This window comes from Gnatocerus cornutus, chromosome 7 (genome assembly GCF_029298725.1).
Source record: "Gnatocerus cornutus isolate USDA-ARS CGAHR chromosome 7, icGnaCorn1.1, whole genome shotgun sequence".
Lineage (NCBI taxonomy): Eukaryota > Metazoa > Arthropoda > Insecta > Coleoptera > Tenebrionidae > Gnatocerus > Gnatocerus cornutus.
Genome location: NC_142239.1, coordinates 9,834,794 through 9,849,165, shown reverse-complemented (window position 1 = coordinate 9,849,165; position 14,372 = coordinate 9,834,794). Strand labels below are relative to the sequence as shown.

Here is a 14,372-nt window from a genome sequence, read left to right as displayed (position 1 = left end):
AGTTGGAATCTTGTCGAATTAGCTTTAGAAATTTGAAGTTGGCAAGATTGGCATCATTGTCTCCTCAAAATTTGACGTTTGCCAATTTTGACATAAAAATAGTGAGACTTTAAAGATGTTCCACGTGAAGTGAAGTTGCGACTGCTGCTTAAAAACGGTAAAAAATAGAATTTCGACATATTTCATCCACTTTGACAGTTATTTTTTTATCTAAAGTTGAAAGCATAATGAATTATAGTCAGAATTTTATAACTTTGGTTTAACTCCGCCTACCTTTTGGGCCAATTGAATTTTAGCGGGAAGTCTGATTTACTCTGCAACATTTTGATAGTTCGTTAATATTTGGGGTAGAAATGTCTACACATTAGAAGACAAAACAATATCAAAATCGACGAAGGTTTCACGATTAATTAAATTCCCGCAAAACTGCAAATCTTCTTGACAAGTGTGACACTAGAGTTGTCAAATTTTTGATTATGTTGTGTAAAGGAAGCTAGCCATTCCTTGATTCGACAATTTCAAATCGTCATTTGTCCATGTGGGCGGGGTTTAACCAAAGTTACAAAATTCCGACATAATAACCTCAAATGTGGCAACTGTCAAAGTGACAATTTTGTAATTAACCCTTTAACTGTTGTAAACGTTTTGCCATTTTTCTCAGAGATTGCAAATGATAAAAATTTGAAATTTTAGGGACAAAAATAAGCGGATAAAACGAATCGAACAAATAAATTCGCATTTATGTGACATTTCCGGTTATGCCGGAAGTGGCAGTCAACTTGCTTATTTTAAATAGAACAGCCTATATTTTATTGCATTTTTTAATTCTGTTTGCAAATTAAAGATCACTTTCTATATACCGTGCTATAGCTAAATTGTATTATTTCTGAAATATTCCGATTTTTCAAGAAAAAAAAAATTTCTATAAACATTTTTGAGAATTTTTTATTTCTATTAGACCACCAAATTTGTTTATAAGTGATCGACATAAAATTGATTTATCACCATTCCAAAGCATGCTTAAAAATTGGAAACAAAAGAGTAAAAACACTTCTTTTTTCCGTATTTTTAGTAGAAAATAAGTGTTCAATACATAAAATTAACACAAAATTTTATTCTACGTTTGTATTGGGCTTATTTTCCATTATAAAAATCAAGATATCTCGGAAATGGTTCAATTTAAGTATAGCACATTATAAAATCAGCGAGAAATCGTCGTTTTGCATCGAAATAAGCGGATTTCTCTAAGAATTTTGATGATTCCGATCTAATTTCTGCTGTTTTCTTGCAATTCAGCCGTTGAATCTTAATAAAAATTGATGATTTTGTAGATTTCGAGCTCTTCTTGGCGAATCCAAGCCAGAAAACGGCGAAAATCAGCGAGAAATCGTCGTTTTGCATCAAAATAAGCGGATTTCTCTAAGAATTTTGTTGATTTCGCTCTGATTTCTGCTGTTTTCTTGCAATTCAGCCCTTAAATCTTAATAAAAATTGATGATTTTGTAGATTTCGAGCTCTTCTTGGCGAATCCAAGCCAGAAAACGGCGAAAATCAGCGAGAAATCTTCGTTTTGCATCAAAATAAGCGGATTTCTCTAAGAATTTTGATGATTTCGATCTGATTTCTGCTGTTTTCTTGCAATTCAGCCGTTGAATCTTAATAAAAATTGATGATTTTGTAGATTTCGAGCTCTTCTTGGCGAATCCAAGCCAGAAAACGGCGAAAATCAGCGAGAAATCGTCGTTTAGCATCGAAATAATACGTTTATAACTTTAAAGAGTTTAAAAAATTTCATTCTCAGTTGGCTTTGAAATTTCAAGTCATGTCTTGATTGAAGACATTGTCTTTTGTTTCTGTCAACTAATTTAACGTTGTCAAATGGAAATTTATTTTTTAATAACCTCAGCTGTGCCAGCTGTTAAAATGACAATTTTGCAATTAAATACTCGGAAAAGTAACTGAGTTTTTATTTAATCGCTCAGTATATGTGATACAGGTGGTCCACGATGAAGTTATTCGACATTTTTTAACCTTTTGAGGAAAAATGTCGAAACGTTTTCGTGGACAACCCTGTATGCAATTTTAAATATGGATTTTTTTGGCGTGTTGGTGGACCCTGTATTTACAGTAACATGAACTTGAACAACAAAAATATTTCTTATTTCCGCATTGAGAAGCGGTTCTGAATTTTGAAATGTGTTGGTAGGCCTGATGTCACGTCTTGAGGTGACAGGCACAACTACCAACACATTTAAATTCCATAGCCTCCTCGTATGACGTTTCCATTCCATCAATCAAATTCGACGAGTTGTCTGTTTATCTGTTTTAATGAGTAATTGTTTGCTTTATTCTAAAGATAGCCACATCTGAAATTTGTTTAGTCTAAAAGTGGCTCTAATTGAATTACGATATTGAAAGACGCCTCGGGTGATCATTTCTCTCAATTTCTATTTTTTCGTAATTCCCACAGCGTGGGTTCTAAAATTAGCACTCAAGTTCAATGCTCCGCGTTGCCAAATACATTGCGGAAGTTCTTTGAAGTCTGGATCGAATTTTTTTGTATAAACAAACAATTTTGCAACGTTATACATATATAGATACGAACTTTTAGATTTCATTCTCTACGAACAGTGTTCAATTTAAATCAATTCGTGGTTAGTAAATGTAGTCCATTAAACACTCGTTGCTGTAGCAACCCCCTACAGGTCCAAAAAATTGAAAGTTGGCTGTGTGGCAGTCCCTTAGCAACGCATAGCAACATGGTATAAACACACAAACACTTGACATCAGTCATCGTCCAGTGTTTCTTTTGAACGAATAAATGAAGATGTGCAGTCCTAGAAAAAGTACAGTGTACAACTCGCATGGAATGTCAATTTCCCATTCATACTCGTGGGAAATGAGTATCATTCCACGCTCGTCGTACGATATACTATTTAATGGCTGATAATAAAAAATGTTACGAAATGCGTACCAATTATCAAAAAAAATGGCAACTAGGTGGTCTGCGCCTAAACTAATATTCTGGCTTGTTAAACTAAATGGGCCAGTGGATCATTCTATAAACGAAAAACTAAAATTTAGTCGATTCAGTTTGCAAATGTCCATTGAAAGTCACAAATTCTGAAATTTTCACGATCGTACTAAAAAAATCGTAGCAGGCGGAGTTTGCAACCTACGATGCAGTTGGTAGCATGAAAAGATTTGTTTTATAAAGTTCTAGTATTGTAATGAAATTCAAATTTCTATTCCTAATATTAACGGAAATACAGTCGTTTGATTGGTCGTTGTACGCATAACCTATAACTGTCAATTTGATCAAAAATATTTGCCGTTGACTGTACACTTTTGTTCATACAGATGCGGCCAAATTGTTTTGGAAGTCAAAGTTACCTATCTGATTGTCTTAAAGTGTAAACCACCCTTGATTTATTGTCATTTTTGACAAAATAGATCGAAATTTGCACGTGAAATTGACAGTAATGCGTAAACTACATTCAAATGTCCAAAATAATTTAGCCGCAACTGTATGTAAAATTTTGAACAAGATTTGTCAAATGTCAAAATTTCATGACGAAAAGTGTATTAATATTACGTTTACAATCTGAACCGGCTTAGTTTGTAAACGCCCATTTTGGCAGTATTTTCTTATTTAACGTTGACATCTTGACATACAGCCGCGGACACGAAATCTTAGACGTCATTTTTCTGACGTTTCAAAAATTTGAATGTAGTCTGTGCATTACTGTCATTGTCATTACTGACGTTTAAAACATCAAAGTATTGACAAGTTGTCAATTCAGAATTGTCATGACTGAAGTATTTAAAGCCAATAAAATTAGTCTCATCTACAGTCAGGTCCTTACAATATTAGGTACACCGAAAATTATAACCATTTTGAAATAAAAAAATGAAATTTGTCAAAATTGACAATGCAAAAAAGTAAGGTTACAAATTCTAAGTGGGGTTTAACACCATGTGACAATTAAAGTGCAGCTCATTGCTATCAGTCCACTCTCTAGTGTAAATTTTCGAAAATTTTTGGGTGTAAATCAGGCTTTCAAATCGTTAGGGAGAAAATTAGGGGAAAATTGAATGTAGCGATTTTTGAGGTTAAGTAAAGTAAAGTTGAGTGTATTAATTAATAACTAATTAAACAAAAGAATGATTGTAATAGAGATTCAACAAGTTTTGGCAATGTTGTGAAAAACGATTAACTTCTACGCATGCCACAGTTGCGTCAAGGTCAAACACATTTGCTGCCAATTGTTACCGATTAAAATCACTAAGGGCTGCTGCCAACTTAACTTTTTATTGAGTCGACTGATTGTAATGAGCTCTGGTATAGTTTGTTCAGTGAGTTTGAATGACAGATAGTGTATTTTGTAGCATAATTTGCTGCCAACCTATATGTCAACTGTCGAAATCTCCCAATCTCTCACCGGATATACTATATAAAGTCCGTTTTTTTTTTTAAAAACCACCAATCTTCCCCTTCATCACAGCCGGCAACGTTGCCTAGGGAGATTTTTGGTGAAAAAATAGTTGTCAATTTTTTGACATTTCTGAAAATTAGGCAGTGTTTCCGTTAAAAACGTTTCTTTTACAGCCTGTTGCATTGCAAATTAAAGGATTTAATAGTGAAAAGACTCAACACAGCCTGAAAGGCCGTTTGTGTAATCAAATTGTCAATTAGGCAACTAACCTATTTGATTTTATCACCAAAAAGTCACCATCGACGACGTTGCCGGTTGTAAAGTGGTGGGAGAGAGCGGTGTTGGTGGTTTTTTAATAAAAAAACGGACTTTACGCATGCCACAGTTGCGTCAAGGTCAAACACATTTGCTGCCAATTGTTACCGATTAAAATCACTAAGGGCTGCTGCCAACTTAACTTTTTATTGAGTCGACTGATTGTAATGAGCTCTGGTAAAAAGTCCGTTTTTTTTTTTAAAACCACCAACACCGCAATCTTCCCCTGCATTACAACCGGCAACGTTGCCTAGGGAGATTTTTGGTGAAAAAATAGTTGTCAAATTTTTGACATTTCTGAAAATTAGGCAGTGTTTCCGTTAAAAACGTTTCTTTTACAGCCTGTTGGAATGCAAATGAAAGGATTTAATAGTGAAAAGACTCGGCACAGCCTGAAAGGGCGTTTTGTGTAATCAAATTGTCAATTAGGCAACTAACCTATTTGATTTTATCACCAAAAAGTCACCATCGACGACGTTGCCGGTTGTAAAGTGGTAAGAGAGAGCGGTGTTGGTGTTTTTTTTAGAAAAACCGGACTTTAGATGACATTAACGTCTAAGATTTTTTGTCCCCGGCTATATTTGACGTTGACATATTAACGATGACAAAGTTGGCATCATTGTCTCCCCAGAAATTGACATCTGTCGATTTTGACATAAAATTTCCTGTATATTTATGTTGCGATTCTCTTTTATACCCCAAATCTCACCAACTACACGAAGAAAAACTAAGAATTTGTTACTTTTAGTGGGAATTTACAACCTGAACTTGCAACTTTTAGAACGAAAGTTACTAAAATCTGCCAATTAGAAAGGAAGAATGATCCTCTCGCCGCGCTACCACCTCATTCGCAACCCAACTTAAACTAAAAAAATGAAAATGCTGTACAGTAACGAGTCTGCTTCATGCGGGGGGAAAGGGGCTGAGGCATGCGTCCGATTATGCATCAAGGCAGACGTGTAGCTAGGTGGAGGAGTATCAGGGGGATAAGACGACCCTTGGCTCCGTTGGAGAGTTCTAGCGGCGATCGCCTGGCTCGCTTGCGGCGGTGGTAGATAAGGATCCGTTTCGTTAACTTGATGGTAGTCTTTCCTGGAAAAGCGGCGTTTAACTTTTCCCACCCTTTCTACCAGCGTTTTTACCTTTTTCTTATGTAAATCCACGTGTGCGAGTCCACCCAGACTAGGGCGGTGAGTAGCAGACCTGCTAGAATCGCCGAGACTAACATCATGGTGAGCCCCAGCAGCCCCACGTTGCATAACGACCTGGCGCCTCTTAGGTAGTGCGCGTGTAAAGCCCGACAGTCCACGGCGGTGGTTAAGAGAGTGACTGAAGTGTCGGCAGAGTTGACTTCGTTCGTCAACGAGCTGAACTTGGTTTCTAGAGATTTCTTAGGGAAGAGGAAGATCGCCGGTTGTCTTAGATTATTGAGATTCCATCGCATATTCTCGATTGTGGTCTTGGCTTCTCGAAGACGCTGCGTGAATGGGTTAGCGCGGGCTCTTTCGCAACTCGTGTAGTATCTAAGGATTTCTTTGGATAACTCCGTCGACGCTTGGTCCTCGATGAACTTATCAGGTGCTATACACAAATCTCCTAAAGCTACACTAGAGGCGAGATATACGCTCGCCATTAAATACGACGCTATGACAGCCAACAGGCCGCAAACTGAGAATGCTATGAGAGCGCATCGGCTATGTCGGGCCACACCGACCTAAAAAACAATATAAATCCATGGAAGACGAGCCAACTCTACTAACCAGCAATATCACACACAAAATTAACAGCACGCTCAAGACGGCCATCGTCAGCGGCCACCTGAACGCCTCCACTTGTTCACCGATTTGTATCTTCGGCGCAAGATCCAACCCCACCAGCGGCTGGCGGATGTCCGCCGCGGCGTTGGCCGCCATCGTGTTGTTGCTTATCGTCCTTTCTAAATACCCCAACGCCTGTTTGAACAACGTCATGTTCATCACCGGCTCGTCGAAGATGTCGCGCAAATGAATCAACTGAGCGCTTGCTTGGACCCGCAGCTGCCGCTCGATCGCCTCCGTTTGATTGCGAATCTTCGAGACGAGAATGTCGACCTGGCGACCTTCTTCAAGGAGGCGGACGACACCGTTGTGGAGATCGTCGTTGCCGTAGAGGCCCAAGCCGACCGCGGCGCAACAGAGCACCGAGACGATGGCGAGCGACACCTTTAGAGCGGAAATGGAACGGGAGGGACGCGGCTTCCGGTCGCAGCAGCGGGTCAGGAGGTAAATCAACAGGACGAGGAGGGTGAGGATCAGCCATGCTGCCGGAATGGAGCCCAAGATGCCCAAGCTCTGGAAAAAAACAAAACGAATTATAATCACGTAATCTTCATTCCTGCTTCCTTAAGCAGGAAGACGCGCAATTGTGCGCTTCCTGTGCAGCTGTTGTGCATTTAAATGTGCGCCACCACCAAATCTTACCATCAACCCCGAGTCCAACAACCTTTGTTTAAATAGCCTTGTCTAAACACAGTTGTAAAATCCTCCATTATCTCGCACAAACAACATAAATCTTCGAATGCCGTGCATTCAAGATTGATGAGCTTTTAAAATCCGATAAAGTTGCACTCTTGAGACCATTGTCAATTTATGGGGAAAATTCGATTTCACTCTGTGGACAGAAAATCGTTGAAACGAGTCGCACGTGGAAATCAACATTCTTGTCGCTGATAGACTCGACTAAGACAACCAGAATCGGTGAAACCCGCGACATTTAAAACATTGCCAACCTAGCGGAAAACCAAAGCTGGCCACCGACGACAGGTCATGCATGAGACGATCTCCCTATCACCGTGAAAATCTCGTTTCATGGTGCCATTAACTGCACCGAACACGAATAATGGCGGTCGCTTATAGTACAGTTGCGATATTCTCTTGTATTCATTTTCACTTAAGTAATTGCGATCAACTGAACGGTTTCGGCGATTAATATAGAACGCCATTGTTTAGAGATTTACATTTCTTCAGGGATGGAAAAGGAGTTTTTTTTATAAACTGTGGTTTTCCTGCAGGGGATTTTTGTAGGCGCCAAATTTAAAATTTGACATTTGTCAAAATATCGTGTGATCATTATTGTTCGTAAACGAGTTATCTATGAAAAATTATCCATATACAGGGTGATTTTTTAAAAACGGCAGGCGTTGTAAAATTTTTATTTATGAACCGATTTCAAAATAAAAAACAATTTAAATGGTTTTTAATTTCCTATAAACTGATGATTTTAAAATTTTTCTAAATGTCTTAGTATCTTTTGGGCGATACTCAACTTTCTTATTTTAAATTGAAACCCATTTTTTTTCATAATTTGGAATATATTAATTTTCTTGATTCAGAAATGTGTAATATGTTCTACTTTTACAAAAAATATTTTTAAGAAATTTATCAAAATTGAAAAAAAATATGCAATAAAAGTTAATAAAATCTAGGTGCATAGTGTCAAATAAAAGAATGCCGTTATTGTAATGTCAAAAAGCACCAAATAACAGAAAGGATTGGCAATTTTTTTTATTAATTAATAACAAAAGACAATAATACTATCGCGGAAACAAAATTTCGAACATCAAATTGATTGATGTTTAAAAATTGTAAACTGTCCTTTGTCTTTATAACCTTAAAATTTATAAAAGACTCAGCAAGTGTCAGAAATTTGCTTTGTATGTCAGTCACAATGACAATAAAGCTTGATTTACATTGCCATGTCAAAAAGTGATGTTCGAAATTTTGATTCCGCGATAGTAATTACAAATCAGAAAAAACAACTACCAAATTTAATTAAAATACTGTTGAAACGTCATCCCGTTTTTTTTATTGCACAATTGACACCTACGAGAAATGCATTGTGCATTGTAAGGTGTAGCCCCATCTTGTTGAAAGAAAACTTGTTCTTTCTGTTATTTGCTGCTTTTTGACATTACAATAACGATATTGTGTTATTTGACGACACCATGCACCTAGATTTTATTAACTTTTATTGCCTAAATTTTTTCATTTTTGATATTTTTTTTTAAATATTTTTTGTAAAAGTAGAACATATTACACATTTCTGAATCAAAAAAAAAATATTCCAAATTATGGAAAAAAAAATATGGGTGCCAATTTAAAATAAGAAAGTTGATTATCGCCCAAAAAATACTAAGACATTTAGAAAAATTTTAAAATCATCAGTTTATAGTAAATTAAAAACCATTTAATTTGTTTTTAAAATTTTTGAAATCGGTTCATAAATAAAAATTCTACAACGCCTGCCGTTTTTAAAAAATCACCCTGTATCTATCGACAAGTCATATTAGCGATCTGACATCGAATTTGGCACTCGAAACTGTAAATCAAACGGCAAGAGAGGATCAAAAGAAAATTTGACAGCTGTCTGTACGAATCTATCAAAGACATACCCACAAACTAATTTGCAAGGCTGACTCGATTACAAACAATAATCACACGATGTAAATACAAGGTGTTTATAAATGTTTCTAGTATCAAGGGTGGCTATGAAATGTCAAATAATTTTGCCGCTCGATACAAATGTGGGTTTAGATATTTCAACTGACATTTGTAGTTAACCTCAATCATTGAAAAAAGTTTTGAAAACAAACTGTTCAAGTTGTGATTTGAAGCCTGAAAATCCAAAATTTTGACACAAAACCGTAACTGCAAAGTAGTGTAAGTGACATTTGAAATAATTGTGTATATAGTTATATTCACTATAAAAACAAAGCGGCAAAATGGCGCTCATCAGGAACTCCAAAGCCCCCCTTGATGCTAGAAACATTTATAAACACTTTGTATTTCATTGAGAAAAAATTTTTTTAGCCAACACCATAGCAGCAATTGGACGTATGAAAACAGAATATATCAGAGATTTGACAGTTTTCGAGCAAAAAGCCGACACATGAAAATTAAGATCACACAATACAATATTGAATCACTTTCTTAGTCACTATTTAGTGCAAATCTTCAGTGTAAATCTGGCTTTACAAAATGTAGTGAGTAATCTAGTAATAAACAAATTTAGTTTATCGTGATAGTTGGTAGTGTGACATTTTATGACATTTTGAGCTTTTTCTTTATTCGCAGCCTGGCTTATTTGCGATTTAGGTATTCTAAATTTAAATTTACTACAAAACCTCTAAATAATTTTCCCACCAATTTAAAATTTATGAGACATTTATATCGGGTTATATCAGGCAGGCTATGATTTTCAATGAGATTTTGGTAGCACTGAATGACAATCAACTATTAAGGTTATGTCACGTACAAAATGTCATTTAAATACAGCAAAATGTCAGTTTTTAATTATTTTATCAGTGTTACCAAATTAAAATTATAAAAATTACTTTTATGACATTTTAAAAATTGCAATATGACTCAAGCTTTATTGTCATTTTCTGACACTTGCATGTATAGGGTTATAAAAAGATTAAAGACAATTCACACATTCACATTTATTTTGCGTTCTTTATCTACACAGCCTCTATAGTCAAATATTTTCGCATTTTTTTGATTTTTTTCAACTCGTTTGGCCTGCCTTTCTCGTAATTTCAACGTTTCTCTCTTTATTTTGAATTCCAAAATTTCAATTTTTGACATTAATTCCGAACCTGACAAACGGAAATTCGACGAGCCAACTATACGTCATTTTTCCTGCAGAGAATTTACCGATTTACAAAGGAGTAATTTTTTGAATTAGCAGGATTTGAAAGAGATAAGTTAGATACCTGTTAAACAATTTGCAAGAGTTAAAAAATCAGCATTGTGTGTAACTCGCTTCGTTGAATGACCAATTGTGAAGCGGCATTTTAAATTTGGCGCCTACAAAAATTCGCTGCAGGAAAAATGAGGTTTAAAAAATAACAAAAATCCTGTTATACGGTTAATGTTTTTAGCTATAAAATGTCAAAAAAATTTGTCGTTTAATCAAATGTGGGTTTGATTTTTTTAATTGAAATTCGAAGTTAACCTCAATTATTGGAAGTTCTAGTTGTAGTTTGAAGGCAAAAAATCAAAGACTTGGACACAAAACCGCCGGTGACTTAAATGACGTTTTAAATAATTTTTAACATAGTTATATTCAGTATTAAAACAAAGTTAAAAAAATTGTACATGACAGGAATTCCAGAGCCACCCTTGATATCAGAAATAAGTACATTAAATTAAACTGGTGGTAGATTTCGATAAAACAAACAACTTTTTCCTCTTCGATTTTCCAGAATTCGAGCAGAGAAGCTCAGAAGAAGAAAAAAATGTTTGTTTTTTCGAGATCTATCATCAGTTTTATTTAATGTATTTATTTCTGTTACACCCTGTATATCGAGAGATCAAATAAAAACGCATCCTCAGTTACCTTTGGAATCTCTCAGCGTGTCCTGAATTGCCACTTTGACAGATACCAATTTAGAGGTTATTAGACAAAAACTGTCTTCAAATGCAAAAAATTAAAAGCAAAAGTACGTGTTGACAGTTTTTTGAAAATCTTTCATTCAAATTTACACAAAATTCCCAGTTTTACAATGTCAAATTTCTTGACTCATTCTTCAATCAAAGACATGACTTGGAATGTTAAATCCAACTGAGGATGAGTTTTTTTTTATCGTACGATAGATCTGAAACTATTAACGTCATAATTGAGTTGGCAACACCGAAATTTGACGTACAGTGAGTCCAAAGTTCGCAAAAACGACATTTTTTAACTCACTGAACGTCACAATTGGCTAGTCTGCATGACGTCACGCTTTTTAGTCTTATTTCAAATCATAGATTGAAATTAACTACTAGAAAATTGTATTACTAACCTAACTTTTTATCAAGTGGGCAAGTAAATGACTTCACTGTAGTACAATTGACGGCAAAAACGACTTTTAAAGATTGTCATTTACTCGTACAAATTTTAACATAACATATCAAAACAATAAGCAACATTTTCGGTCGCAATTGTAAAAGTTTTGACATGTATCCACTCCATATATCGGGTGTTCATTTAATTTCCCCTCTATGTATAAGTAATTTTTCCTGTACCTAATTTACCGATATACAAACAATATATCCCAGGAATTCCATGAGTTTTTAAAAATTAGCATTGTGTAAATCGGACTGCTGAATGACCATTCGCAAGGCAACATTTGAAAATGGCGCCTACAAAAAAACTCGCTGCAGGAAAATTGAAGTTTACTAGTCACGACATCCTCGTTACGTCAATTTGACGCTGTCAGTTGTCAAACCAAGTCATTTCCCACTTGATTATCTAATATTCTACCGATTTTTAACACCTGTCATACGTTAAATCATACAATTGTTCCAAACTTCTCTACTGTACGTCGATAAATCCGCCGCAGGAAAAATGAAGTATAGATCTCTCATTACGTTAATCCCAGAAGTGCATAGGTTACAAGATGACCCCGTCTGCTCTACAAACACCAGCGGGACGTAAAAGTGCGAAATTTCCGCCTTCTAAAAACCCATCTTACCTCTAAATAAACTGGCGATTGAGGATCAAAAGAGCTGTTAACCTGATGAAATGTGACATTCAAATGAGGTAGCGAGTGCAGCAATCGCGCCAAGAACGGGATGCTGTACGCGTCCTCTCCTGGAGTGACGCCCATGCCAGCACTACGCCACTGCGTTCACGTCACACCATTATCACCCAAAATCCGGCACACCGCGAGCCACTGCAAAAAAAATATCAAATTACAATCGAGTCAAAAATCATGGAGATGCAAGAGGCACACCCTTGTGGGATGTGCGCCATTTCGGTGCGCTCGTAGGAATTCATCAAGGGGTTTAGAGAGTGACGGCTTTCATTGAACGTTCGGAGGAAGTGGTAAGTTTGTGATAATGGGGATGGGGGTTGACCGTCGTCATGGGGGGATTGTTACAAAAATTAATTAGATTTAAGCGAATTGTGTCAAGTTCAGGGCGGATTTCTTGTGGAGAAATAGAAACTACAGTTTAACAAACGCTCTAGTGCGGTTAGGGTTTTGACTTTTTGAATCGTTTACAGCCACCTTAGCGCAAACCCCCATAAACATAATAACGCTCAAATGGTTGGGTCTCATCTAATAAATATTTTTTCCCAGCTGGTCAGTCTTACAAACCAACTCCTTACAGGTCTACATTTCGAGGTGATTTTGTTACTCAACTGACTCAAACTTACTCAAGTTGATGATAAACGCAATTATATTAATTTTGGATACTAAAGAAAACGTGTATTGGAACATTTGGAAATTTGTGGAGTCTTGAATGTCTTATTAATAGTACCAATTTAGAAAAATTTAAACCAAAAAGGAGTATATTTAGAAATTTTTATTTGGACAACTGAAAATGTCAATTTTTTCAACAATGTAATTTCGTTATTTTTAGTGCGACAGGAACGAAATTTATGCATGTTGTTTCTTTTGTTTGTTTCAGGAATCACTAATTTGCAAAAAGTCGAATTTTTACAAATTTGCGTTTTAAGACCAAAAAAATGCCACCAATTTTTTTTTATCCTGTATTTTTTTTTATTTTTTAAACGATTTTAACGAAATTTGTGGAGATTATCACTCTCGACTGCCTTATTAAGAGCGTCAATTTAGAAAAATTTAGACCGAAAAAGAGAAATTTTAGAAATTTTGATTTCGACGAGCGAAGAAAAATTTTTGTTTTTTAACCAAAAAAAATGTGACCAAAAATTTTAAACGACCTGTACTTCATTTTTAATGCCACTATAACCAAATTTGTGAAGTTTTAGAAAAATTTGGACCAAAAAAGGAGAATATTTAGAAATTTTTATTTAGACAACAGTGAAAATGTCAATTTTTTCAACACTGTAATTTCGTTATTTTTAGTGCGACAAGAACGAAATTTATGCATGTTATTTCTTTTAGTAATCACTAATTTGCAAAAATTTAGATCAAAAAGTCGAATTTTTACAAATTTGCGTTTTAAGACCAAAAAATGCCACCAATTTTTTTTATCCTGTATTTTTTTTTATTTTTTATGCGATTTTAACGAAATTTGTGGAGATTATCACTCTCGACTGCCTTATTAAGAGCGTCAATTTAGAAAAATTTAGACCAAAAAAGAGAATTTTTAGAAATTTTGATTTCGAGGAGTGAAGAAAAATTTTTGTTTTTTAACCAAAAAAAATGTGAGCAAAAATTTTAAACGACCTGTACTTCATTTTTAATGCCACTATAACCAAATTTGTGAAGTTTTAGAAAAATTTGGACCAAAAAAGGAGAATATTTAGAAATTTTTATTTAGACAACAGTGAAAATGTCAATTTTTTCAACACTGTAATTTCGTTATTTTTAGTGCGACAGGAACGAAATTTATGCATGTTATTTCTTTTGTTTGCTTTAGTAATCACTAATTTGCAAAAATTTAGATCAAAAAGTCGAATTTTTACAAATTTTCGTTTTAAGACCAAAAAAATGCCACCAATTTTTTTTTATCCTAAAATTTTTTTTATTTTTTATACGATTTTAACGAAATTTGTGGAGATTAAGAGCGTCAATTTAGAAAAATTTAGACCGAAAAAGAAAATTTTTAGAAATTTTGATTTCGACGAGCGAAGAAAAATTTTTGTTTTTTAACCAAAAAAAAATGT

The 14,372-nt window shown here is 35.1% G+C and overlaps 1 protein-coding gene across 3 annotated transcripts in view; it reads right to left on the bottom strand.

Moving 5' to 3' along the window:
- tty (tweety) overlaps positions 1-14,372 on the bottom strand; it is a 29,950-nt gene that overhangs the window by 1,203 nt on the left and 14,375 nt on the right. For 2 of the 3 annotated variants that reach the window (XM_088040571.1, XM_088040569.1), the window contains exons 2-5: positions 12,250-12,450; positions 6,512-7,081; positions 5,894-6,465; positions 5,640-5,843 (exon numbers count right to left, since the gene is read on the bottom strand). In XM_088040571.1, the coding sequence (XP_087896697.1) occupies positions 5,640-5,843; positions 5,894-6,465; positions 6,512-7,081; positions 12,250-12,384 (1,481 nt within the window). In that variant the 5' untranslated portion in view covers positions 12,385-12,450. The remainder of the gene's footprint in view (positions 1-5,639; positions 5,844-5,893; positions 6,466-6,511; positions 7,082-12,249; positions 12,451-14,372) is intronic. The other variant, XM_088040570.1, reaches the window with a different exon arrangement.